The 27,530-nt window shown below is 47.0% G+C and overlaps 1 protein-coding gene across 7 annotated transcripts in view; it reads right to left on the reverse strand.

Annotated features, from left to right (window-relative positions):
- The window catches only part of LPIN2 (lipin 2), a 166,063-nt gene that overhangs the window by 42,234 nt on the left and 96,299 nt on the right, over nt 1–27,530 (reverse strand). For all 7 annotated transcript variants that reach the window (XM_038746840.1, XM_038746839.1, XM_038746838.1 and 4 more), the window contains 4 exons: nt 16,136–16,237; nt 15,651–15,774; nt 7,586–7,931; nt 1,945–2,044 (listed from right to left, as the gene is read on the reverse strand). In XM_038746840.1, coding sequence (XP_038602768.1) covers nt 1,945–2,044; nt 7,586–7,931; nt 15,651–15,774; nt 16,136–16,237 — 672 coding nt within the window. The remainder of the gene's footprint in view (nt 1–1,944; nt 2,045–7,585; nt 7,932–15,650; nt 15,775–16,135; nt 16,238–27,530) is intronic.

Raw genomic sequence — 27,530 nt, forward strand, 5'->3', positions numbered from 1 at the left:
CACATAGTAAGCGCTTAACAAATGCCATAAAAAGGGAAGATTTCAAACAATAGTTACCCTATTTAAAGGGAGCTGTGGAAAGTGGGTCTGATTGAGCCCCCTCCTTCCTCTCCCCCTCGTCCCCCTCTCCATCCCCCCATCTTACCTCCTTCCCTTCCCCACAGCACCTGTATATATGTACATATGTTTGTACATATTTATTACTCTATTTATTTATTTATTTATTTATTTTACCTGTACATATCTATTCTATTTATTTTATTTTGTAAGTATGTTTGGTTTTGTTCTCTGTCTCCCCATTTTAGACTGTGAGCCCACTGTTGGGTAGGGACTGTTTCTATGTGTTGCTAACTTGTACTTCCCAAGCGCTTAGTACAGTGCTCTGCACACAGTAAGCGCTCAATAAATACGATTTATTGATTGATTGATTATTTCCCCACCACAGACCCTACCCTCATCCTCTTATCATTTCAAGAGGGATGGAACCAAAAGTTGCCCTCAGAGTTTCTGACAACGAATTTCAAATCCCTAAGAATATCTAAGCCCCAGTGAGTTAGAAAAAAGCAAAATAATCCATGTGTCCTTTGCAGATTAGTATTACAAGCAAAAAATTTCAAGCCCGCAGCACAGTTTTGACAACACAGAGCCTACACCGAAGGCCCTGGCCTTGTGGAATGTGTACAAAAACTTCTCTTTCATAATGAGCTGCATTTTTGTGGAATTTATATTGTTCACCCCTGATGGCGAATCAATTCCCTAATGACAACTGAACGGCAGCCGCCGGAGGAAAAGCCTTATGTTTGAAATTAGCGATCTTTGGGTCTCCATGGAATTGTCAAGGAATAACTGAAGGGGTGAGGGAGGTGAGGGGAAGAAAACCACAGTTTCCCCAAAGTGTCAGAAAACCATGAAAAATAGGAATGGGATTGTGGGGGTGTCGAAAAGGGAGAGAAAAGGGAACCGGAAACAGAACAAAACCAATGAACAGGCTGGGAATGTTGAATTGGGTTCCCTGAGATGAGCAAGAGTCGGAAGGACCTGGGTTCTAATCCTGGCCTTGCCACTTGCCTGCTGTGTGACCTTGGGCAAGTCACTTCACTTCTCTGGGCTTCAGTGACCTCTTCTGCAAAATGGGGATTGAGACGGTGAGCCCCAAGTGGGACAGGGACTGTGTCCAACCCGATTCGCTTGTATCCAGTCCAGCGCTTAGTTCACTGCCTGAGCACATAGTAAGCGCTTAACAAATACCATCGTTATTATTACTCAACGACACAGGCACCGATACAGAATCGTTTTAAGGAATTTTGGTCTCCATCCTCTTTTCGTTTGAACTTTCGAAAGAGCACGCTCTAGCTAAGAAATCACCTACTGTTTGTGAGCCGTTCCCTTTACATGCCAATTTCAGTGGAGCCTAGTGGAAAGAGTGTAGTAGGGTGTTTAGAACAGTGCCTGCCTAATACATAGGAAGCACTTAACAAATACCATTATTATTATTATTATTATTATTATTATTATTAGGGCTGAGAGTCAGAAGGATCTGGGTTCTAATCCCAACTCTGCCACTTGTCTGTCTTGTGCTCTTGGGCAAATCACTTCTCTGGGCCTCGGTTACCTCATTTGTAAAATGGGGATTGAGTGTGAGCCCCGCGTGGGACAGGGACAACGTCCAGCCCAATCTGCTTGCATCCACCCCAGCGCTTAGTTCGGTGCCTGGCACAGAATAAGCGCTTAACAAATACCATTTTTCAAAAAAGGAAGCTCTGCCACAGGCCTGCTGTAAGCCTTAACTTCTGTGCCTCAGTTTCCTCACCTGCAGAATGGGGAGAAGGTACCTGTACTCTCCCCTGAGAGCCTGTGTGTCTCATCTGATTCTCTCGTACCATCCCCCGTGTTTAACACATAATAACACTAATAATAACGGCAAATATCATTCATGCTAAATACCTTTTGGGGAAATAGAGTGCCGCAACTTCGGGTTCCAAGACCTTCAGGTCGTCTAAATAAATATCGTCGGGTCCCTGGTGCTGGCTCCTCTTGTGGACACCTGTCAGCGAAGCACAGTTAAGGCATTATCGCGGTCGGAATCTCTCGGAGGATCAAGACGAGTGGTTTTCCGAGTGCTGGTTGACAAATGGAAAACAGGGCACTGGGCTCCGTTATCTGAGCCAGTGGAGGTCGGGGCACGGGCAACTAAAGAAGGAGTGTGGGCTCGTGGACAGCGCGTGGGCCCGGGAGGACCTGGGTTCTAATCCCTGCTCTGCCAACTGCTTGCTGTGTGACCTTGAGCAAGTCGCTTCACTTCTCTGTGCCTCAGTTCTCCTACTCTCCTTCTGACTTAGACTGGGAGCCCCATGTGGGCCAGGGACTGAGCCCAATCCAATCACCTGGTATCTGTGCCAGCGTTTAGCGCAGTGCCTGGCACCTAGGGAATGCTTAATAAATGCCACAATTATTAATGCTGAGAAGCAGCGTGGCCTAGTGGACGGAGCAGTGGCCTGGGTTCTAATCCTGGCTCTGCCCGATGTCTGCTGGGTGACCTTGGGTAAATCAACTCTGGCTCTGATCCCGCTGAAAAGTGGTTGGTAGGACCAAGGACCATTCCATTGCCTTTGTTCCTCGATCCTCTATCCCAGGAATGCCCTATTTCAGGAGAGTAATAATAATAATAATAATAGCATTTATTAAGCACTTACTATGTGCAAAGCACTGTTCTAAGCGCTGGGGAGGTTACAAGGTGATCAGGTTGTCCCATGGGGGGCTCACAGTCTTAATCCCCATTTTACATTGAGAGTAACTGTGGCCTAGTGGATAGCGTCCAGGCCAGGGGGTCAGAAGGAACTGGGTTCTAATCCCGCCCCTGCCACTTGTCTGCCACGTGACCTTGGGCAAGTCGCTTCACTTCTCTGTGCCTCAGTTCCCTCAGCTGTAAAATGGGGGTGAAGACTGTGAGTCCCACGTGGGACAGGGACTGTGTCCAACCTAATGAACCTGTATCTCCCCCGGCACTTCTAACAATTTTTGACCCGTAGTAAACGCTTAAACAAATACTATAAATCAAAGAGTGGTCGTCCAGCCCAGCACCCTGTTCCCGGGAGTCGTGCGGCCAATATAAGTTCGGGTCCCCAGATGCTCCAACAGCCTTAAAAATCATCATCATCATCAATCGTATTTATTGAGCGCTTATTGTGTGCAGAGCGCTGTACTAAGCGCTTGGGAAGTACAAATTGGCAACATATAGAGACAGTCCCTACCCAACAGTGGGCTCACAGTCTAAAAGGTGGAGACAAAACCAAACATACTAACAAAATAAAATAAATAGAATAGATATGTACAAGTAAAATAAATAGAGTAATAAATATGTACAAACATATATACATATATACAAACCGAAAACCCAGTTGTCCACTCCAGACTCGCCCTTGTGTTTCTTAAGGTATTTGTTCAGTGCGTACAATGTGCCAGGCCCTGTGCTAAGCGCTGGGGTAGGAAGAAGCTAAGCAGGTTGGACACAGTCCAGAGTCCCACTTGGGGCTCATCGCCTTGATCCTCACTTTCCAGATGAGGGAACTGAGGCCAATCAATCAATCAATCAATCGTATTTATTGAGTGCTTACCTGTGCAGAGCACTGTACTAAGCGCTTGGGAAGTACAAGCTGGCAACATATAGAGACAGTCCCTACCCACCAGTGGGCTCACAGTCTAAAAGGCCAGAGAAGTCAAGTGACTTGTCCAAGGTCACCCATCAGACAAATGGCGTCCTTCTCAGGATCCGAGCCAGGACAACCCCCATTTCCCTTTCGGCTTTCCAAAACACCTGGAGTTTGGGGAATAATACCCAGGAAAAATTTCGTGTAGAAGAGAGTACTGGCATTGTGACTAGGGAAGGAGGAAGGAGACAATGTGGAAAGAGCGCGGGCTGGGCTGTAGCCACTAGGCTTTGCTGCTTCTCTACTCTGCCATGCTCACAATAATAATAATAATAATGACATTTGTTAAGCGCTTACTATGTGCAGAGCACTGTTCTAAGCGCTGGGGGGGATACAATAATAATAATAATAATAATGATGGTATTTGTTAAGCGCTTACTATGTGCAAAGCACTGTTCTAAGCGCTGGGGCGGGGGTACAAAGTGAACAGGTTGTCCCACGTGGGGCTCACAGTCTTCATCCCCATTTTACAGATGAGGGAACTGAGGCTCAGAGAAGTTAAGTGACTTGCCCAAGGTCACACAGCAGACATGTGGCAGAGTCGGGATTCAAACTCATGACCTCTGACTCCAAAGCCCGGGCTCTTTCCACTGAGCCACGCTGCTTCTCCGCTGTATCACGCTGTATCACGCTGTATCACCTTGATACAAGGTGATCAAGTTGTTCCACATGGGGCTCACAGTCCTAATCCCCATTTTACAGATGAGGTAACTGAGGCTCAGAGAAGTCAAGTGACTTGCCCAAGGTCACACAGCAGACACGTGGCAGAATCGGGATTCGAACCCATGACCTCTGACTCCAAAGCCCGTGCTCTTTCCACTGAGCCACGCTGCTTCTCGCAGTCTTCATTCCTCCCAGGTACATCTTCTAACGGGTCTTTGCGCTCGACTCTAGACGGGAGGGAAGCTCTCGTTGGGCAGGGGACGTATCTACCGTCTGTGCTGTACTGTTCTCTCCCAAGCGCTCGTCACAGTGCTCTGCACACAGGAAGCGCTCAAAGAATACCACTAACTGATGGACTCTCCTTCCTTCTAACCCTTGCTCGTGCTGCTCTCCCTGTCCAGGACTGACTTCTGCTTCAAGTCCGTCAGCCCCCAAACCTCACCAACCTAAAAGTCCAGTTATGCCAAGGAGCCTCCTCTGACTGGCTCCCAAATGTTCCATTCCTTCATTCAATCGTATTTATTGAGCGCTTACTGTGGGCAGAGCACTGTACTAAGCGCTTGGGAAGTACAAGTTGGCAACATATAGAGCCAGTCCCTACCCAACAGTGGGCTCACAGTCTAGAAGGGGGAGACAGAGAACAAAACAAAACATGCCCACGTCTCCCCGATCCTAAAAAGACCCTCCCTTGATCCCCCGGCCCCCTCCAGTGATCGCCCCGTCTCCCTCCTACCCTTCCTCTCATTCATTCATTCAATCGTATTTATTGAGCGCTTACTGCGTGCAGAGCACTGTACTAAGCGCTTGGGAAGTACAAGTTGGCAACATATAGAGCCAGTCCCTACCCAACAGTGGGCTCAAGTCACGTCATTCCAAAACACCTCCATAGCATTTTGACACTGGGACCCATCCTTGATACTCAGCTATATATGCGTCAACGCTACCTTCAATTATTCAGGAATTTCAACCCGACATCCATCCTAACATCCCGACATTCCTGCTGCTTCCTTCTGCTCCCTCTACTGTAAATAACGCCTGCCCTCCTCTGCTTCCCCATGACGCTGTAAGCTCTGTGAGGGTTTTTTCCTCTTACACAAGCCACTCCTCAAATTGGGGAAATTCCACAGCTAACCTCGGAAGAAGGAGAGATGTTATGGCCAATAATAATAATAATTGTGGCATTTGTTAAGCCCTTACTATGTTCCGGGCACTGTACTAAGCGCTGGGGTGGATCTAAGCAACTTGGGCTGGACAAGGTCCCTGTCCCACGTGGGGCTCACGGTGTCCACCCCTGATTCCTCCCCCTTTAGACTGTAAACTCGTGGGCAGGGACTGCGTCTGTTTGTTGTTCTATTGTACTCTCCTAAGCGCATAGTGCTTTGCACACAGTAAGCACTCTATAAATAAGACTGAATGAATGAAAAGTGAATGCTTGTATTGGCATAAAAAGATCTCCCCCTTTTAGACTGTGAGCCCACTGTTGGGTAGGGACTGTCTCTATATGTTGCCAATTTGTACTTGTACAGTGCTCTGCACATAGTAAGCGCTCAATAAATACGATTGATGATGATGATGATGATGATGATGATAACCAGTGTGTGTTTCTCTGCCTCCAAAGCCTTCAGGGCTACGCCTTGCGGAAAATCGCTACGTCGGTAATCTCATCGCACTTTTCGGCCTCGCTCTTCCATGTGTAGGAGAGCCATTTAATCATCATTTCTGCAAATTAACTTCTGCCCAGAAATTAGGAGTGAAAACCTCCATCAGGCAGTGTGGGCCAAAGGAATTTGCCACGTAGTAGTCATCACCAGCTATTGTTAGCCTTCTATTTGTTCTGACGATTTGGACACCTGTCGACACATTTTGTTTTGTTGTCTGTCTCCCCCTTCTAGACTGTGAGCCCGTTGCTGGGTAGGGACCGTCTCTATATGTTGCCGACTTGTACTTCCCAAGCGCTTAGTACAGTGTTCTGCACACAGTAGGCGCTCAAAACATACGATTGAATGAATGAATGACTTTTCCAAATGAGGTAAACTGAGGCCCAGAGAACTGAAGTGGCTGGCCCAAGGCCATCTACCCCAGTGCTTAGAACAGTGCTTGGCACATAGTAATCAATCAATCAATCAATCGTATTTGCTGAGCGCTTACTGTGTGCAGAGCACTGCACGTAGTACGCGCTTAACAAATAGCATAATTAATTAAGCGGCGGAGCCAGGATTAGAACCCATGACCTTCTGACTCCCAGGCTGAAGCTCTAACCACTAGGCCTTGCTGCTTCCCACAGTGGTGGAGAGGCAACGATGGAGAAGCAGTGTGGCCTGGTGGTTAGAAGGATCTGGGTTCTAATTCTGGCTCCGCCACATGTCTGCCGTGTGATCTTGGGCACGTCCCCTAGCTTCTCCGTTCCTCAGTTACTTAGGCTATAAAATGGAGATTCAGAGTGCGAGTCCCACGTGGGACGGGGACTGCGTCCAACCTGATTATCTTCTATAATAATAATAATAATAATAATAATGATGGCATTTATTAAGCACTTACTATGGGCAAAGCACTGTTCTAAGCGCTGGGGGGATACAAGGTGATGAGGTTGTCACAGTCTTCATCCCCATTTTCCAGATGAGGGAACTGAGGCACAGAGAAGTTAAGGGGATACAAGGTTGATGAGGTTGTCCCACGTGGGGCTCACAGTCTTCATCCCCGTTTTACAGTGAGGGAACTGAGGCCCAGAGAAGCGAAGTGACTTGCCCAAAGTCACACAGCTGACAAGCGGCAGGGCCGGGATTTGAACCCATGACCTCTGACTCCAAAGCCCGGGCTCTTTCCCACTGAGCCCCGCTGCTTCCCTTAAGCTTCTATCTTCCCCACAGCTTCCCTTCCCTTCCCCACAGCACCTGTATATATGTATGTATGGTTGTACATATTTATTACTCCATTTATTTATTTATTTATTGTACGTGTACATTTCTATCCTATTTATTTTATTTTGTCGGTATGTTTGGTTCTGTTCTCTGTCTCCCCCTTTTAGACCGTGAGCCCACTGTTGGGTAGGGACTGTCTCTACGTGTTACTTCCCAAGCGCTTAGTATGGTGCTCTGCACATAGTAAGCGCTCAATAAATACGATCGATTGATTGATTGATTCTATCTACCCCAGTGCGTAGTATAGTGCCTGGCGCATCAACGAAGGCCACAAAAACCAACCAACAAGCGGCCTACCTTTTTTCTTGGACGGAGAGTCCATCTTGGCAACCGGTTTCGTGTCCGAGGAGGCGTCCGCCGAGGAGTTGGGCAGGGGATCGGCGTCGAACACGGGGGGGTCTTGAGGGCCGTCGAAGGCCGGCTCGAGAACGGCGGCGGCGGCGGCCGCAGCGGCAGGGGACGCCGCGTCGCCCACGGGCACGCACAGGGCTCTCGGCTTCGGCTTGACGATGGCGCGGACGGGCGCGTCCTTCTCCCCGCGGCCCGCGAGGCTGTCCTCGCTGGGGATGACGCGGAAATGGGTCTTCTCGGACGGGGTGATGGTCGCCGTGCGAGGGTGGTCGCATCTGTCCTTTTTGCTGATCTGGAGAGGGACGGCGGCGATCGGTTACTCACCGTACCTCGCTCTCGCCTGTCCCGCCATCGACCCCCGGCCCACGTCATCCCCCAGGCCTGGAATGCCCTCCCTCTGCCCATCCGCCAAGCTAGCTCTCTTCCTCCCTTCAAGGCCCTACTGAGAGCTCACCTCCTCCAGGAGGCCTTCCCAGACTGAGCCCCTTCCTTCCTCTCCCCCTTGTCCCCCCTCCATCCCCCCCCATCTTACCTCCTTCCCTTCCCCACAGCACCTGTATATATGTATATATGTTTGTACAGATTTATTACTCTATTTATTTATTTATTTATTTATTTGTACATATCTATTCTATTTATTTTATTTTGTTAGTATGTTTGGTTCTGTTCTCTGTCTCCCCCTTTTAGACTGTGAGCCCACTGTTGGGTAGGGACTGTCTCTATGTGTTGCCAATTTGTACTTCCCAAGCGCTTAGTACAGTGCTCTGCACATAGTAAGCGCTCAATAAATACGATTGATGATGATGATGATTAGGGAGCCAACTTGTACTTCCCAAGCGCTCGGTACGGTGCTTTGCACACAGTGAGCGCTCAATAAATACAACTGAATGAGTGAATGAATGGAGTTATTTTATCTGTGTATATTTATTCTATTTATTTTGTTAATATGCTCTGTTTTGTTCTCTGTCTCCCCCTTCTAGACTGTGAGCCCACTGTTGCGTAGGGGCCGTCTCTATATGTTGCCAACTTGGACTTCCCAAGCGCTTGGTCCAGTGCTCTGCACACAGTAAGCGCTCAATAAATACAATTGAATGAATGAATGAATTTATTTATTTTATATGTGCATATTTATTCTATTTATTTTATTTTGTTAATATGTTTTGTTTTGTCGTCTGTCTCCCCCTTCTAGACTGTGAGTCCACTGTTGGGTAGGGGCCGTCTCTATATGTTGCCAACTTGGACTTCCCAAGCGCTTGGTCCAGTGCTCTGCACACAGTAAGCGCTCAATAAATACAATTGAATGAATGAATGAATTTATTTATTTTATACGTGCATATTTATTCTATTTATTTTATTTTCTTAATATGTTCTGTTTTGTTCTCTGTCTCCCCCTTCTAGACTGTGAGCCCACTGTTGGGTAGGGGCCGTCTCTATACGTTGCCAACTTGGACTTCCCAAGCGCTTAGTCCAGTGCTCTGCACACAGTAAGCGCTCAATAAATACGACTGAATGAATGAATGAATTTATTTATTTTATATGCGCATATTTATTCTATTTATTTTATTTTGTTAATATGTTTTGTTTTGTCGTCTGTCTCCCCCTTCTAGACTGTGAGCCCACTGTTGGGTAGGGGCCGTCTCTATATGTTGCCAACTTGGACTTCCCAAGCGCTTAGTCCAGTGCTCTGCACACAGTAAGCGCTCAATAAATACGATTGAATGAATGAATGAGGGAGCGGGTGGGCCGGGAGTCACCTCGGCGGCGTTCAAGAGGGAACGATCCGCGAAGGAACCCGGGCGCCCAGATGAAGTTAGAAATGGAGACCGAAAGACGCTCTTCAGGAGAGGGTTTGAGCATACAAGCGGCGTGGCTCGGTGGAAAGAGCCCGGGCTTTGGAGTCAGAGGTCATGGGTTCAAATCCCGGCTCCGCCACTGCTCTGTGACTTTGGGCAAGTCACTTCATCATCATCAATCGTATTTATTGAGCGCTTACTATTGAGCACTTTTCTGCGTCTCAGTTACCTCACCTGTAAAATGGGGATTATTCATTCATTCCTTCAATCATATTTATTGAGCGCTTACTGCGTGCAGAGCACTGGACTAAGCCCTTGGGAAGTCCAAGTTGGCAACATATAGAGACGGTCCCTATCCAACAGTGGGCTCACAGTCTAGAAGGGGGAGATGGACAACCAAACAAAATATGTTAACAAAATAAATAGAATATGTACAAGTAAAATAAATGAATAGAATAATAAGACTGTGAGCCCCCCGTGGGAGAACCTGATCACCTTGTAACCTCCCCAGTGCTTAGAACAGTGTTTTGCACATAGTAAGCGCTTAATAAATGCCATTATTATTATTAAGAAGCAGTCTTTATTGAGCGTAGTGAATGGAGATAATTTTTGAAAATTCAAAAACAATTTAAGCCCACCAAATCAATCAATCAATCAATCAATCCATCGTATTTATTGAGCGCTTACTGTGTGCAGAGCACTGTACTAAGCGCTTGGGAAGTACAAGCTGGCAACATATAGAGACAGTCCCTACCCAACAGTGGGCTCACGGTCTAGAAGGGGGAGACAGAGACAAAACCAAACATACTAACAAAATAAAATAAATAGAATAGATAGGTACAAGTAAAATAAATAGAGTAATAAATATGTACAAACATATATACATATATACAGGTGCTGTGGGGAAGGGAAGGAGGTAAGATGCAGGGGATGGAGATGGGGACGAGAGGGAGAGGAAGGAAGGGGCTCAGTCTGGGAAGGCCTCCTGGAGGAGGTGAGCTCTCAGTAGGGCCTTGAAGGGAGGAAGAGACCAAAGCACATTGGTCTGTCTCTCCCTTTCGCCTATAATACCTCTACTCTATAAAGTCCCATCCCCTCTCAGGGTCGCACCTGTAGAGTTTCCAGTCTCAACTACGGGGAGGAGAGTCAAGCAGAGGCCTCTCCATTCTGTCCCTAGCTCGGGCAGTGGCTAGCGAGTGGCGGGCCATCTGCTACTTAAGCGTTTAGTACAGTGCTCTGCAATCAATCAATCAATCAATCGTATTTATTGAGCGCTTACTATGTGCAGAGCACTGTACTAAGCGCTTGGGAAGTACAAATTGGCAACACATAGAGACAGTCCCTACCCAACAGTGGGCTCACAGTCTAAAAGGGGGAGACAGAGAACAGAACCAAACATACCAACAAAATAAAATAAATAGGATAGAAATGTACAAGTAAAATAAATACATAAATAAATAAATAGAGTAATAAATATGTACAACCATATATACATATATACAGGTGCTGTGGGGAAGGGAAGGAGGTAAGATGGGGGGATAGAGAGGGGGACGAGGGGGAGAGGAGGGAAGGGGCTCAGTCTGGGAAGGCCTCCTGGAGGAGGTGAGCTCTCAGCAGGGCCTTGAAGGGAGGAAGAGAGCTAGCTTGGCGGAGGGGCAGAGGGAGGGCATTCCAGGCCCGGGGGATGACGTGCACATAGTAAGCGTTCAATAAATACGATTGATGATGCTCCAAGTCAAAACTCCCCCGTGCTGGGCAGCAGCGGAAGGGTCTCCCATGCCCAGTCGAGAGTGGAGACTAAAGTCGACTGCGCGGAAGGCGGCAGCGGTCATCCGCTTCTGGATTTTTACCGAGAAAAAACTCTGGACCCCCTACCAGAAATGCAGACGGAGAATGGGGCGTTCTGGGAGAGATGTGTCCACTATGGGGAGGAGGCAACTCGACAGCATAAATCAAAATAAGCTCCTTTAAGCAGGGATTATATCCCCAAACTCTATTTGCATTGCAAAAAATGCGTAGCACTCAGTAAGCACGCGATACATATCACTGATGGATTGATTCTTGCCACCGTTCCCCAAACCCTCTGTTCTAAGGGTTTTTTTTTAATATATTCATTCATTCAATCGTATTTATTGAGCGCTTACTGTGTGCAGAGCACTGGACTAAGCGCTTGGGAAGTCCGAGTTGTGGTATTTGTTAAGGGCTTACTGTGTGCCAGGCACTGTACTGAGAGCTGGGTGGATACAAGCAAATCAGGTTGGACACGGTCCCTGTCCCACATTGAGGCTCACGGTCTCAATCCCCATTTTACAGATGATGCAATTGAGGCCGTGCCTGGAGGGCGGCTACAGCAGAGCTGGAACTTGTCTGGGTTAATAATAATAATAATAAAAATACTAACAATTAACAGTTAATAATAATTAACTATTATTACTAATAATTACCAATTAACATTATTTATTATTATTATATTAATTAATATTATCAACATCTATATTATTATTAACCATTATTATTAATAATGGTATTAATAATAATACTAACAAATATAGTATTTGTTAAGTGGTTAAGTGGTTGAGAAGCAGCGTGGCTCAGTGGTAAGAGCACGGGCTTTGGAGTCAGGGGTCAGGGGTTCGAATCCCAGCTCTGCTGCCAATTGCCAGCTGTGTGACTTTGGGCAAGTCACTTAACTTCTCTGTGCCTCAGTTCCCTCATCTGTCAAATGGGGATTAAGACTGTGAGCCCCCCATGGGACAACCTGATTTCCTTGTAACCTCCCCAGCGCTTAGAACAGTTCTTTGCATGTAGTAAGCGCTTAATAAATGCCATTATCATTATTATTATTATTACTATGTGTCAGGCACTGCACTAAGCACTGGGGTACACACAAGTTCATCAGGCTGGACATAGTCCCCGTCCCACAGAGGGCTCACAGTCTTAATCCCCATTTTTGCCGATGACGAAACTGAGGCCCAGAGAAGCGAAGTGACTTGCCCAAGGTCACACAGCAGACAATCGCCAGAGCTGGAATTAGAACCCAGATCCTTCTGACTCCCAGGCTGGTGCTTTATCGGAACATTTAACTATTAATCAATCAATCAATCAATCGTATTTATTGAGCGCTTACTGTGTGCACAGCACTGTACTAAGCGCAATCAATCCGATTTATTGAGAGCTTACTGTGTGCAGAGCACTGTACTAAGCGCTTAGGAAAGGACAATACCACAGAGTTAACAGACACATTCCCTGCCCACAACGAGCTTATGATGGAGTCTGCTAGAGTACCAGCACAGTTAGACTTAACAGTGAAGGAAAGGAGCATAAGTCAGAAAAGCAGAAATAAGCCTTAATGTAATATTTAGTGTAATATTTTAGACTGTGAGCCCACTGTTGGGTAGGGACTGTCTCTATATGTTGCCAATTTGTACTTCCCAAGCGCTTAGTACAGTGCTCTGCACATAGTAAGCGCTCAATAAATACGATTGATGATTTAACCTTTGAAGAACTTGTTTTTATCTACTGTTCACTTTTTCTCATTGCACACGGGGAAGAAGACTTCCAGCTTCCTCCTTCAAGAACGTTAGCCTTAAAAATTTAAGTCCTTCTCCTACAAGTATCTTTCCCCCAAATGCAGCCGCGCTAAAAGCCAAGTGGAGGATGGTAATGAGTAAAAGATAGTCCTCAGGGTCTGCCTCAGTTTCCTCGGACTGAAACACATGGAAGCAAAGTCTTAGACGACATTTGTTGTCTACTTAAAACAGCCACAGGTGGGCTGTGCAAGCATTTTTGATGCTATTTCATTCGTTCAATCGTATTTATTGAGCGCTTACTGGGTGCAGAGCACTGTACTAAGCGCTTGGGAAGTACAAGTTGGCAACATATAGAGACGGTCCCTACCCAACAACGGGCTCACAGTCTAGAAGGGGGTGACACACAACAAAACAAAACATTTGTTGACTGGTTACTATGTGAAAGACAGTCAATTGCATTAGGGCTTATTGGGTGCAGAGCACTGTACTAAGCACTTGGGAAAGTACAATATAGCAATGAACAGACACATTGCCTGCCCACAAATAGCTTACAGTCTAGAGGGAGAGAAGCACTTTAATAAGCACTGCGGTAATAATAATAATAGCATTTGTTAAGCAGTGCAACCATTTTTTATGCTATTTCATTCATTCAATCGTATTTATTGAGCGCTTACTGGGTGCAGAGCACCGTACTAAGCGCTTGGGAAGTACAAGTCGGCAACATATAGAGACGGTCCCTACCCAACAGCGGGCTCACAGTCTAGAAGGGGGAGGCAGACAACAAAACAAAACATTTGTTGACTGGTTACTATGTGAAAGACAGTCAATCGTATTAGAGCTTACTGTGTGCAGAGCACTGTACTAAGCGCTTGGGAAAGTACAATATAGCAATGAACAGACACATTGCCTGCCCACAACTAGCTTACAGTCTAGAGGGAGAGAAGCACTTTAATAAGAGCTACGGTAATAATAATGATAATAATAATAATGATGGCATTTGTTAAACAGTGCAAGCATTCTTTATGCTATTTCATTCATTCAATCGTATTTATTGAGCGCTTACTGGGTGCAGAACACTGTACTAAGCACTTGGGAAGTACAAGTAGGCAACATATAGAGACGGTCCCTACCCAACAGTGGGCTCACAGTCTAAAAGGGGGAGACGGAGAACAAAACAAAACATTTGTTGACTGGTTACTATGTGAAAGACAGTCAATCGCATTAGGGCTTATTGTGTGCAGAGCACTGTACTAAGTGCTTGGGAAAGTACAACATAGCAATGAATAGACACATTGCCTGCCCACAACTAGCTTACAGTCTAGAGGGAGAGAAGCACTTTAATAAGAGCTGCAATAACAATAATAATGATGGCATTTGTTCAGCTATGTGCAAAGCACTGTTCTAAGCACTGGAGAGGATACAAGGTGATCAGGTTGTCCCAAGTGGGGCTCACAGTCTTCATCCCCATTTTACAGATGAGGGGACTGAGGGCCAGAGAAGTTGACTGACTTGCCCAAAGTCATATAGCTGACAATTGGCGGAGCCGGAATTTGAACCCATGACCTCTGACTCCAAAGCCCGGGCTCTTTCCACTGAGCCACGCTGCTTCCAGGTTGGATACAGTCCCTGTTCCACATAGGGCTCACACGGCTTAGTGGAAAGAGCACGGGCTCGGGAGTCAGAGGACATGGGTTCTAATCCCAGCTCTGCCACTTGTCTGCTGTGTGACCCTGGGCAGGCCGCTTAACTTCCCTGTGCCTCAGTTACATCATCTGTAAAATGGGGATTAAAACTGTGAGCCCCCTGTGGGACAACCTGATTACTTTGTATCTATCTCAATGCTTAGAACAGTGCTTGGCACATAGTAAGAGCTTAACAAATACCTAATTATTATTATTATCATTAAACTTCACTGGACAAATGAGGGAACTGAGGCCCAGAGAAGTGAAGTGACGTGTCCAAGGTCACACTTGGCCTAGTGGATAGAGCCCAGGCCTGGGGGTCAGAAGGACCTGGGTTCTAATCCCAGCTCTGCACCTGTCTGCTGCGTGACCTTGGGGCAAGTCACTTCTCTTCTCTGGGCCTCAGTTCCCTCATCTAGAAAATGGGGATTTAGAATGGGAGCCCCATATGGGACAGGAACGGTATCCAACCAGATTTGAGAAGCAGCGTGGCTCAGTGGAAAGAGCACGGGCTTTGGAGTCAGAGGTCATGGGTTCGAATCCCGACTCCACCACATGTCTGCTGTGTGACCTTGGGCAAGTCACTTAACTTCTCTGTGCCTCAGTTACCTCATCTGTAAAATGGGGATGAAGACTGTGAGCCCCACGTGGGACAACTTGATCACCTTGCATCCTCCCAGCGCTTAGAACAGTGCTCTGCACTGTAAGCGCTTAATAAATGCCATCATTATTATTATTATTATTATTTGTCCACCCCAGCACTCAGTACAGTGCCTGGCATATAGTAAACACTTAAATACTGCAGTCATTCCCCTCATTAGACATGTGGCAGAGCCGGGACTGAGCCCAAGTCCTTCTTTGTTTCAATGCGACCAAGTGTGAAACAGCATCCTTATCCTAAAATGAATGCTCAGGCTCAACAGGTGCTTTGTAATTTCATGGCAAAATAAAATCATTGATTTTCCTCAGTTCCCGGGTCAGTTTCTGGAGTCGGTCCTTTCTTTACCTTGGTGGACTCCGGAAAACCTCCCCAAGTCCACTCCATATGAGACTCGGATCTCAGCAGGCTCTCGGCGGGTTTCACTTCCAGCTCCGAGTCGCTCTTGGGACAGGCCGTCTGGGAGAAAGCACTGACGATACAAACGAACAGAGAGCACAGGGAAAGCAGGTGTGCGGGATTGGAGGAATAACTCCAAACCATCTCTCAACCATTCTGACCGCCCCGCCATCGCAACTCAGGCTTTGGTTCGTTCTCTCCAGGAGCAATATATCACCCTTGGGTTCCTCCTTGGGCGGGGTGGGGATGGCGGGGGGGACTTAAGAGGGAAAAAGATGGCACGGGGAAGGAGAGGGAGTTGATTCAAGTTGCTTTCCCCATGACCCCCTCCCTAAAGATGTGACTTGAGGCTCCTGAACCCCTAGAGACGCCGGGATGATTCGACGTGGTTACCCCTCTAAACTAAAAACAGAACAGGTTCCGAAGTGATTTACTTGTCCAAGGGGGACCAGTCTCCGTCGGACAATGGGTAGTGATCGCTGGCGTGGAAGATGAGAGGCTCCTTAAAGTCTTCATCCTTTGCTGACGCCGGTGCCCTGCAGGAGGCCAAAGAAAAAAATGAAAACTAAAATAAAAAAGTGAGAACAATGACAGCCTCATCATGACAGCTCTCCCCAGGCCATCTTGAGCAAACCACAGATCCAAAGGATGATGCCAGGGAAGAGAGCTGGTTGAAGCCAGCCTTTCTTAAGGAACACCCGAATGGAGAAGCTTTAACGTCTAAGGACATCATCGCACATTCCTCAGGCCGCCAAGTACTTGAAGAAAAAGCAAACTGATCCAAAAGTTAACTTCTTCCTTTAGGAATTTTCAGGGAATAATGCAAATATCAGCACATGCCAAGAAGAGCAACTCAAAAGGCACGGATTACAATCAACTGAGAAGCAGCACGGCGTAGTGGACAGAGCACGGGCCTGGGAATCCGAAGGTCACGGGTTCTAATTCTGACTCTGCCACTTGTCTGCTGTAAGACCTGGGGAAAGTCACTTCATTCCTCCAGGCCTCAGTTTCCTCATCTGTAAAATGAGGATTGAGGCTGTGAGCCCCACATGGGGCAGGTACCCTGTCCAACCAAATTTGCTTGTATAGTAATAATATCAATCAATCAATCAATCAATCCTATTTATTGAGCGCTTACTATGTGCAGAGCACTGTACTAAGCGCTTGGAAAGTACAAATTGGCAACACATAGAGACAGTCCCTACCCAACAGTGGGCTCACAGTCTAAAAGGGGGAGACAGAGAACAGAACCAAACATACCAACAAAATAAAATAAATAGGATAGAAATGTACAAGTAAAATAAATAAATAAATAAATAAATAGAGTAATAAATATGTACAACCATATATACATATATACAGGTGCTGTGGGGAAGGGAAGGAGGTAAGATGGGGGGGATGGAGAGGGGGACGAGGGGGAGAGGAAGGAAGGGGCTCAGTCTGGGAAGGACTCCTGGAGGAGGTGAGCTCTCAGCAGGGCCTTGAAGGGAGGAAGAGAGCTAGCTTGGCGGAGGGGCAGAGGGAGGGCATTCCAGGCCCGGGGGATGACGTGGGCCGGGGGCCGACGGCGGGACAGGCGAGAATGAGGTACAGTGAGGAGATTAGTGGTGGAGGAGCGGAGGTTGTGGGCTGGGCAGTAGAAGGAGAGAAGGGAGGGGAGGTAGGAGGGGGCGAGGGGATGGATGGACAGCCTTGAAGCCCAGGGTGAGGAGTTTCTGCCTGATGCGCAGATTGATTGGTAGCCACTGGAGATTTTTGAGGAGGGGAGTAATATGCCCAGAGCGTTTCTGGACAAAGATAATCCGGGCAGCAGCATGAAGTATGGACTGAAGTGGAGAGAGACACGAGGATGGGAGATCAGAGAGAAGGCTAGTGCAGTAGTCCAGATGGGATAGGATGAGAGCTTGAATTAGCAGGGTAGCGGTTTGGATGGAGAGGAAAGGGCGGATCTTGGCAATGTTGCGGAGCTGAGACCGGCAGGTTTTGGTGACGGCTAGGATGTGAGGGGTGAATGAGAGAGCGGAGTCGAGGATGACACCAAGGTTGCGGGCTTGTGAGACGGGAAGGATGGTAGTGCCGTCAACAGAGATGGGAAAGTCAGGGAGAGGGCAGGGTTTGGGAGGGAAGACAAGGAGCTCAGTCTTCGACATGTTGAGCTTTAGGTGGCGGGCGGACATCCAGATGGAGATGTCCTGAAGGCAGGAGGAGATGCGAGCCTGGAGGGAGGGGGAGAGAGCAGGGGCAGAGATGGAGATCTGGGTGTCATCAGCATAGCGATGATAGTTGAAGCCGTGGGAGCGAATGAGGTCACCAAGGGAGTGAGTGTAGATCGAGAACAGAAGGGGACCAAGCACTGAACCTTGGGGAACCCCCACAGTAAGAGGATGGGAGGGGGAGGAGGAGCCTGCAAAAGAGACTGAGAAAGAACGGCCGGAGAGATAAGAGGAGAACCAGGAGAGGACGGAGTCTGTGAAGCCAAGGTCAGATAGCGTGTTGAGGAGAAGGGGGTGGTCCACAGTGTCAAAGGCAGCTGAGAGGTCGAGGAGGATTAGGACAGAATATGAGCCGTTGGATTTGGCAAGCAGGAGGTCATCGGTGACCTTTGAGAGGGCAGTTTCTGTGGAATGAAGGGGACGGAAGCCAGACTGGAGGGGGTCGAGGACAGAGTTGTTGTTGAGGAATTCTAGGCAGCGCGTGTAGACAACTCGTTCAATAATTAATAATATTAATACTATTATAATAATAATATAATACAATATAATATATAATACAACATATTATAAAATTATTATAAAATATTATATAAATATAATAAATATAATATAATATAATAATAATATTATTATTATTAATAATAATAATGACGGTATTTGTTAAGCGCTTACTATATGCCACGCATTGTTCTAAGCACTGGGGTAGATATGAGGTGACCAGGTTGGACACAGTCCCTGTCCCACATGGGGATCACAGACTTCACCCCCATTTTACAGATGAGGTAACTGAGGCCCAGAGAAGTGAAGAGACTTGCCCAAGTTCCAACAGCAGACAAGTGGCAGAGCCAGGATTAGAGGCTGGATTCACTTAGTACAGTGCCTGGCACATAGTAAGCACTTTACAAACACCATAATAATAATTCTTATTACTATTATTAACTGTTTGGAAGTTAATTTTCCAGTGGTAATTTACGATAACCTTTTGTTCTCTCTTCCTCCCTTTTGCTGCTTGGATAATCAATCCATCATATTTTTTGAGTGCTTCCTGGATGCAGAACACTGTACTAAGCGCGTGGGAGAATACAACACAACAGAGTCGGCATATACACACACCTTGCCCATGAGGAGCTTGCAGTTTAGAGAAATGGGTCATTTCACATTTTGGGGGTTTCAAAATTTAAACTCACAGACCTAAAAAGGAAGAGACTTGAGCTTTGGAATAAAGTCCTGTGCTGTGAATGTTTGGGAGGAAGAAATTGATGCTCTTTGGCTAATATCTTCAAATTAAGACTTTTAGATTTTCTTTAGGTTTCATTTACCTACGTGCTTTTCCCCTTTTTGCTCAGAGTTCTGAACACACTCATGTACACGGTCACTAAGCTGACCTGGATCCCTGTCACAAAAGAACCCAACTGTGTTCTTGGGTGACTTCCAATCAGTGAAAATTTGAATTCAGAGATTCTTCTTTATTTTAGAATACACATTAAAGGATGTCACTCTTCCTGAGAAGGAAGATCCTATGGATTGGGTTAGGTAAGTCTCAAAGAGCACAGAATTTTGGGGTTCTGGCTTGCACATCACCATAAGACATTTAATAATAATAATGATGGCATTTGTTAAGTGCTTACCTCCTTCCCTTCCCCACAGCACCTGTATATATGTATATATGTTTGTACGTATTTATTACTCTATTTATTTTATTTGTACATATCTATTCTATTTATTTTATTTTGTTAATATGTTTGGTTTTGTTCTCTGTCTCCCCCTTCTAGACTGTGAGCCCACTGTTCGGTAGGGACCGTCTCTATATGTTGCCAACTTGTACTTCCCAAGCGCTTAGTACAGTGGTCTGCACACAGTAAGCGCTCAATAAATACGACTGATTGATTGATTGATATGTGCGAAGCACTGTTCTAAGCGCTGGGGGGGATACAAGGTGATTAGGTTGTCCCACGTGGGGCTCACAGTCTCAATCCCCATTTTACAGATGAGGTAACTGTGGCACAGAAAAGTTAAGTGGCTTGCCCAAGGTCACACACCTGACAAGTGGCAGAGGTGGGATTCGAACCCATGACCTCGGACTCCCAAGCCCGCGTTCTTTCCACTGAGCCACGCTGCTTCTCTAAGACATTTGTGTGAAGGATTCAGCACAAAGTCTTTTATGAAATGAAGATGCCACAGAATTGAAAAACAGGTTTCACGGAGGCCTCGGGAAAGAAGAGAAACCCCTTCCTTTCTCCGGGCTTGGAAATGTGGCTCAGGTCTCTCATCTGTAAAATGGGGATGAAGACTGGGGGGCATTCTATTCAGTCCCTATAGAGACGGTCCCTACCCAACAATGGGCTCACAGTCTAGAAGACAGGGGTGGCGTCCAACCTGATTAGCTTGTATCTACCCCAGCGCTTAATCAATCAATTGCATTTATTGAGCGCTTACTGTGTGCAGAGCACTGTACTAAGCCCTTAATATAGTGCCAAAGTAAGTGCTTAACAAATACCATTTACAGAAAGGGGTGGGTGGAAAGGGATGTGAGCCCGTTGTCGGGTGGGGACCGTCTCTATATGTCGCCAACTTGTACTTCCCAAGCGCTTAGTACAGTGCTCTGCACACAGTAGGCGCTCAATAAATACGATTGAATGAATGAATGATGCTGTTACAAGCCCAACTTTCCCCTGAACTACAGAACAGTCTCTGGGAGCCTGTGTAGCATCCAAGGCCTGGATCCCAAACTGGGTTAGTTTTTCAGCGCTTCTGTATCTGGGACCACTTTTGGATCAAACAATCACTCAGGGTATTTACTGAGCACTTCCTTTGTGCAGGGGACTGTACTAAGCGCGTAGGAAGGTACGACAGACTCTGTAGTCACAGTTCTGCTCTCAGGAAGCTTACAGTCTACGATCCAGCATTTCTCGGACAGAGTTTCATGGATTTGTTTGTTGTCTGTCTCCCCCTATTAGACTGTGAGCCCACTGTTGGGTAGGGACCGCCTCTATATGTTGCCAACTTGTACTTTCCAAGCGCTTAGTCCAGTGCTCTGCACACAGTAAGCGCTCAATAAATACGATTGAATGAATTGAATGAAATGAATGAATGTTTTGTTTTGTTCCCTGTCTCCCCCTTCTAGACTGTGAACCCACTGTTGGGTAGGGACCGTCTCTGTGTGTTGCCAACTTGTACTTCCCAAGCGCTTAGTCCAGTGCTCTGCACACAGTAAGCGCTCAATAAATACGATTGAGTGAATGAATGAGTGGGTTGAGAAGCAGCGTGGCTTAGTGGAAAGAGCCCGGGCTTGGGAGTCAGAGGACGTGGGTTCTAATCCCGGCTCCGCCACTTGTCTGCTCTGTGACCTCGGTCAAGTCACTTAACTCCTGTGTGCCTCAGTTACCTCATCTGTAAAATGATGATTAAAACTGTGAGCCCCATGTGGGCCAACCTGATTACCTTGTATCCACCCCTGCACTTAGAACAGAGCTTGGTGCATACTAGGCGCTTAACACATACCACCATCTACAGCATCGTCAAAAATCCAGAGGAGCTGGGTTAGCTATCTGCCCTAGTATTCCCAACACAGTCCCCCCAAACAAAAGAAAACAGTTCTGCCTTCAAGTGACCCCATTCCGTCATAAAGATGTGAGTCTGGTCACAGTCGGATTGCTTGGAGAGTTCACAAATCCCTCAATATCCTTTTGGGGGTTCAAAAATCCTCTAAAACGAACAGTTACCTCCTTTGTGTAATGGGGATTAAATCCCCTTCCCTCTGATTTAGACAGGGACTGTGTTCAACCTCATTATCCTGTACCTACCCTAGGGCTTAAGGCAATGACTGGCACTGCACAGAGTAAGCGCTCAATAAATACGTTTGAATGAATAAATGTAAGTACCATAAAAAGAAAATGGGAACCACTTAGACTAGACATCAGGATAACCTTCCGGACGGCAAAAATTTGGAGAGTCCATGGTAGGGGGCATCAGATACCCACGTCTCCTCTGACAGAGCGGCTCTGTTCTTAGTCAAATTCACACGGACACACCCACGTAGTAGTTTTCCCGATATCAAACGCCCCACCGAGCTTTCTGGCTGCACTTTGTCATGCGACAGCCAATTGTGTTGTCAATGGGGCTCGAGCCAAAACACATACTGGAAATAGCATTACGGGAGCATGGCATTACGGGAGTACAGAATGGGCAACTACTGGCTTCAGAGCTCTCCATCTCCTTGCTCCCTCTCACATCACCTCCCTTCTCTCCTTCTCCAGCCGAGCCCGCACCCTCCGCTCCTCTGCCGCCGCTCACCTCCTCACCGGGCCTCGTTCTCGCCTGTCCCGCCGCTGACCCGTGGTCCACATCCTACCTCTGGCCTCCCTCCTCACATCTGCCAAACTAGGTCTCTTCCCCCCTTCAAAAGCCCTACTGAGAGCTCACCTCCTCCAGGAGGCCTTCCCAGACTGAACCCCCCTTGTCCTCTGCTCCTCCTCCCATTCCCACTGCCCCGACTCCCTCCCTCCGCTCTACCCCCTTCCCCGCCCCAAAGCACTTGTGTATATTTGTACATACTTATTTTTGTTTTGGCGTCTGTCTCCCCCTTCTAGGTTGCGAGCCTGTTGTTGGGTAGGGTTTGTCTCTGTTGCCAAACTGCACTTTCCAAGCACTTAGTACAGTGCTCTGCACACAGTAAGCGCTCAATAAATACGAATGAATGACTGAATGAATAAATACCACATTGTCAGTCTGCAGACCTTTAGAAGTGGGGCATGCTCCCTTTCAAGGAGGACAATTTAAGACACGAGCTATCAGCTGAAATTCTCTACGACCCTTCGGAGTCTATAATTATCAGCGTTTTCTCCAAATCCTGCTTTTCGGGGTGTTTCAGTCTTCAGCAGAGAAGTGACAAAATATTAGCGAGAAAATGTCCCCGTAATATAGAGTGATCTTTTTTAACGTCATTCAGTAGTGATGTCAGGTTTCTTTTTTATGTTTAAATTATTCTTGGATAAGAAATTATTGGGCAAAATAGGCAGCAAGGCCTGATTTTCCTGAGGTAGCATTTTGGGAAAATTGGGAAACTCGCCTATTTGGTCTGTGGCCCCTACCAGTGGGCTTCCAGGCTGAACTAATAAAATACCCATCTGTTCCAACCATCTAAGTGGTGAGTTTATCCAAAGGCAGCCCGCCACGCAGGGACACATTCTAATTTAGCGAATGCTAAATCAAGGAATGACTTTTGGAATCGAGATGTTTTCATTTAGGGATTTGTTTCCGAAAAACCCCCCACCAGACCCAGTGAACGGACTCTCATCTCCGCCCTCTGCCTCCTCTTCCTGTCTTCCCATTCTCTCCTTGACCCCCTCCAATCCGGCTTCCGTCCCCTTCACGCCAAGGAGACCGCCCTCTCTAAGGTCGACAGTGACCTCCTTCTTGCCAAATCCAACGGCCTCTACTCCATCCTAATCCTCCTCAACCTCTCAGGCCTCCGACGCTGTGGATTACCCCCTTCTCCCGGAAACATCACCTAACCTCGGTTTCTCGGATTCGGTCCTCTCCGCGTTCTCCTCCTATCGCTCTGGCCGCTTTTCCTCAGGCTCCTCTTCAGTCTCCCTGCCTCTACCCAAGGTTCACTTGTGGGTCCCCTTCTATTCTCCACCTAAACCTACTACTTTGGAGAACACATTCGCCCCCATGGCTTTTCATCTACGCAGATGAATCCCGAATCTCCATCTTCAGTCACGGCCTCTCTCCTTCTCTGCAATATTGTATTTCCTCCTGCCTTCAGAAAGTGTGATGTTAAGGAAACACTAAGAGATCGGAGGCCGTCTGACTCCTTGGGTTGAATGAGAGAGATGAGGTACGGATCACGCCGAGGTTACGGGCCTGTGAGAGGAGGAGGAGGATGAAGGTGTCTGAGGTGACGGGAGAGCAGGAGGTGAGGATTTGGGGGGGACGTCTCCATTTGGACTCCACACCCAAGCCTCCTTCCCTCGACAACCAAATTGACTCCCGTCGAGACCATAAGCTCCCTGTGGGCACGAAACACGCCTACCAACTCTGCCATACTCACCCGAGCGCTTAGTTCAGTGCTCTGCACGCAGTAAGCGTGCAATAAATACCACTGATTGATGGATTGATTCGTCGACTGTAGCCAGGCGAACAGTTAAACCACACTGATTGATCTAACGGGATTAGAAATAGGAAAGAGAAAGCAGGAGGGGAATGGGCTTTTTGCAAAACCTGCAGCGACATCACTCCTCCTTAGAAGCAGTGTGGCCTAGTGGATAGAGCACAATTCCGGAAGTCAGAAGGACCTGGGTTCTAATCCCGGCTCCACCACTTGGCTGCCGTGTGGCCTTGGGCGAGTCACTGATTGACAGGACGATAAAGTACGACTGCTTTTGGTGCTATTCCCGTTGCTGTTGAGGATTTTGGATCTTTTTTATGAACGGTTTCCTTCTCGGTGCCTGTCCCTGCCGCTCTTTAAGCAAAGAACATCACGTAAGGGTGTTTCAAATACAATTTCCTAAAGCCGGCCTTCGGGACCCCCACACGACCCAACTGAGATTTTATCGGTCTGTGAGAGCGGGGCTGATAAGACCGACGTGTGACTAACAGTCCCTTGCAGTGTTCTGCCGTTTGCTCCTTGCCTTCCCCGGTCACAATCCCCATCTTGAAACCTTAGTTCGGCCAATCGCTCCTTTCGACTTGCTAATTGATGGAGACATTCGCTGTATAGCATCGTTCCCTGGGAGGGAGCAGGAGGCAGACGGAGTCTTTCCATGCATTTTTTTCAAGCCAAAAGCATTCATTAGGTGGGGAAACCAAACATCGATAGAGAACTGCTGTGCTGCATGCTGGGGAACGGTCCACAGCCATCTTTAGGAAGGAGGAAAAGACTTACTCCAGACCTGTTGGGCTGCACCAACATGACCACCATCTAAAAAGATTACGGTAATCTTCAGTGCCGTTTCCAGGAAGTCACCCGCTCTTTAATAATAATAATAATAATAATAATAATAATAATAATAATAATGACATTTGTTAAGCGCTTACTATGTGCAAAGCACTGTTCTAAGTGCTCGGGGGGGATACAAGGTGATCATGTTGTCCCACGGGGGGCTCACAGTCAATCCCCATTTTACAGATGAGGTAACTGAGGCTCAGAGAAGTTAAGTGGCTTGCCCAAGGTCACACAGCAGACTTGTGGGGGAGCCGGGATTAGAACCCATGGCCTCTGACTCCCAAGCTCTTTCCACTGAGCCACGCTGCTTCTCAAGAGGCTAAGAGTTTTGCGATGGCGTTTATTAAGCGCTTACTATGTGCAAAGCACTGTTCTAAGCGCTGGGGAGGTTACAAGGTGATCAGGTTGTCCCACAGAGGGCTCACAGTTTCAATCCTCATTTTACAGATAACTGAGGGATACAAGGTGATCATGTTGTCCCACGTGGGGCTCACAGTCAATCCCCATTTTACAGATGAGGTAACTGAGGCACAGAGAAGTTAAGTGACTTGCCCAAAGCCACACAGCTGACAATTGGCAGAGTCGGGAGCTCCACAAAGACCTTTACCACAGTTCCCTAGCAACATTCTCCTGGGAAGCAGCTTTGCCTAGTGGCTAGAGCCCAGGTCTGGGATAACTGACGTAGGTTATGGGTTCATTCATTCATTCATTCATTCATTCATTCATTCATTCAATCGTACTTATTGAGCACTTACTGTGTGCAGAGCACTGTACTAATGGTTCTAATCCCGGCTCTACCACTTGTCTGCTGTGTGGCCTTGGGCAAGTTACTTCACTTCCCTGTGCCCCACTTACCTTATCTGTAAAATGGGGATTAAGACTGTGAGCCCCATGCGGACAGGGACTGGGTCCAATCGATTTCATCACTTAGTACAGTGCCTGGCACATAGTAAGTGCTCAACAAATACCATAATTATTATCGCTATTATTATTATTCTATTTGCAATGACTTGGTTTCTCCGTCCTTACCTGCAGCACTTCTTGGGGGACAGAGAAAGTTTTCCAAACGGAAAACATGTGGCTTAATAGAGTGCAATTATAAGATAATAATCCCTGCTCTGCCACTTAATAACAATAATAATGGCATTTATTAAGCGCTTACTATGTGCCAAGCACTGTTCTAAGCACTGGGGGGATACATGGTAATCAGGTTGTCCCACGTGGGGCTCACAGTCTTAATCCCCATTTTCCAGATGAGGGAACTGAGGCACAGAGAAGGTAAGTCCCCCTTTCCATCCCCCCATCTTACCTCCTTCCCTTCCCCACAGCACCTGTATATATGTATATATGTTTGTACATATTTATTACTCTATTTATTTATTTATTTATTCTACTTGTGCATATCTATTCTATTTATTTTATTTTGTTAGTATGTTTGGTTTTGTTCTCTGTCTCCCCCTTTTAGACTGTGAGCCCACTGTTGGGTAGGGACTGTCTCTATATGTTGCCAATTTGTACTTCCCAAGCGCTTAGCACAGTGCTCTGCACATAGTAAGCGCTCAATAAATACGATTGGTGATGATGATGATGGTAAGTGACTTGCTCAAAGTCACACAGCTGACAATTGGCGGAGCCGGGACTCCAAAGCCCGGGCTCTTTCCACTGAGCCACGCTGCTGCACTTGTCTGCTGGGTGACCTCGGGCGAGTCACTTACCTTCTCTGTGCTCCAGTTATCTCATCTGTAAAATGAGGATTAAACGATCTTCCCTCCAACTTAAACAGTGAGCCCCATCCAGGACAGGGATGGGGATCAGTCTAAGGAAAGAGCCCAGGCCTGGGAGTTGGAGGACCTGGGTTCTTATTGCAGCTCCGCCACTTCCACTTCACTTCTCTGGGCCTCAGTTTCCTCAGAAGGGGCATTCATTCATTTCATTCATTCATTCAATCGTACTTATTGAGCGCCTACTGTGTGCAGAGCACTGTACTAAGCGCTTGGGAAGCACAAGCCGGCAACATATAGAGACGGTCCCTTACCCAACAACGGGCTCACAGTCTAGAAGGGGGAGACAGACAATAAAACAAAACATGCGGACAGGTGTCACGTCATCAGAATAAATAGAAATAAAGCTTGATGCACATCATTAACAAAATAAATAGAAAAGTAAATCTGCACAAGTAAAATAGAGTAATAAATCTGTACAAACATATATACAGGTGCTGTGGGGAGGGGAAGGAGGTAGGGCCGGGCGGATGGGGATGGGGAGAGGAAGGAGGGGGTTCAGTGTGGGAAGGCCTCCTGGAGGAGGTGAGCTGGAACCTATCTTGATTCTACCCCAGCACTTAGAACAGGGCACATAGTATGCGTTTAACAAGTACATTTTAAAAAGAGTGTGATTTCTGGAGTTTTCTACAGACACCACCCATCAACTCTTGATTACCTAGGGGAGCAGAAGTCAAGGAATGCAAAAAATCCTCAAATTCCCAAATCTCACTTTAGCCAAACATCCAAGCCCCAAAACTTTCACCACAGCTGCTAGCGAGGAGGTAAATGGATCCGTTTGAGTTTTATCAGTTTTAGGGAGGGGGATGGTAGGAAAAGGAGATCTTTCGAAAGCAAGTTTTCTTTTCTCTCTTCCCACCCATTTTTAAAAGCAAAATTTCCACTG

The sequence above is a fragment of the Tachyglossus aculeatus genome, chromosome 5, assembly GCF_015852505.1.
Source record: "Tachyglossus aculeatus isolate mTacAcu1 chromosome 5, mTacAcu1.pri, whole genome shotgun sequence".
Lineage (NCBI taxonomy): Eukaryota > Metazoa > Chordata > Mammalia > Monotremata > Tachyglossidae > Tachyglossus > Tachyglossus aculeatus.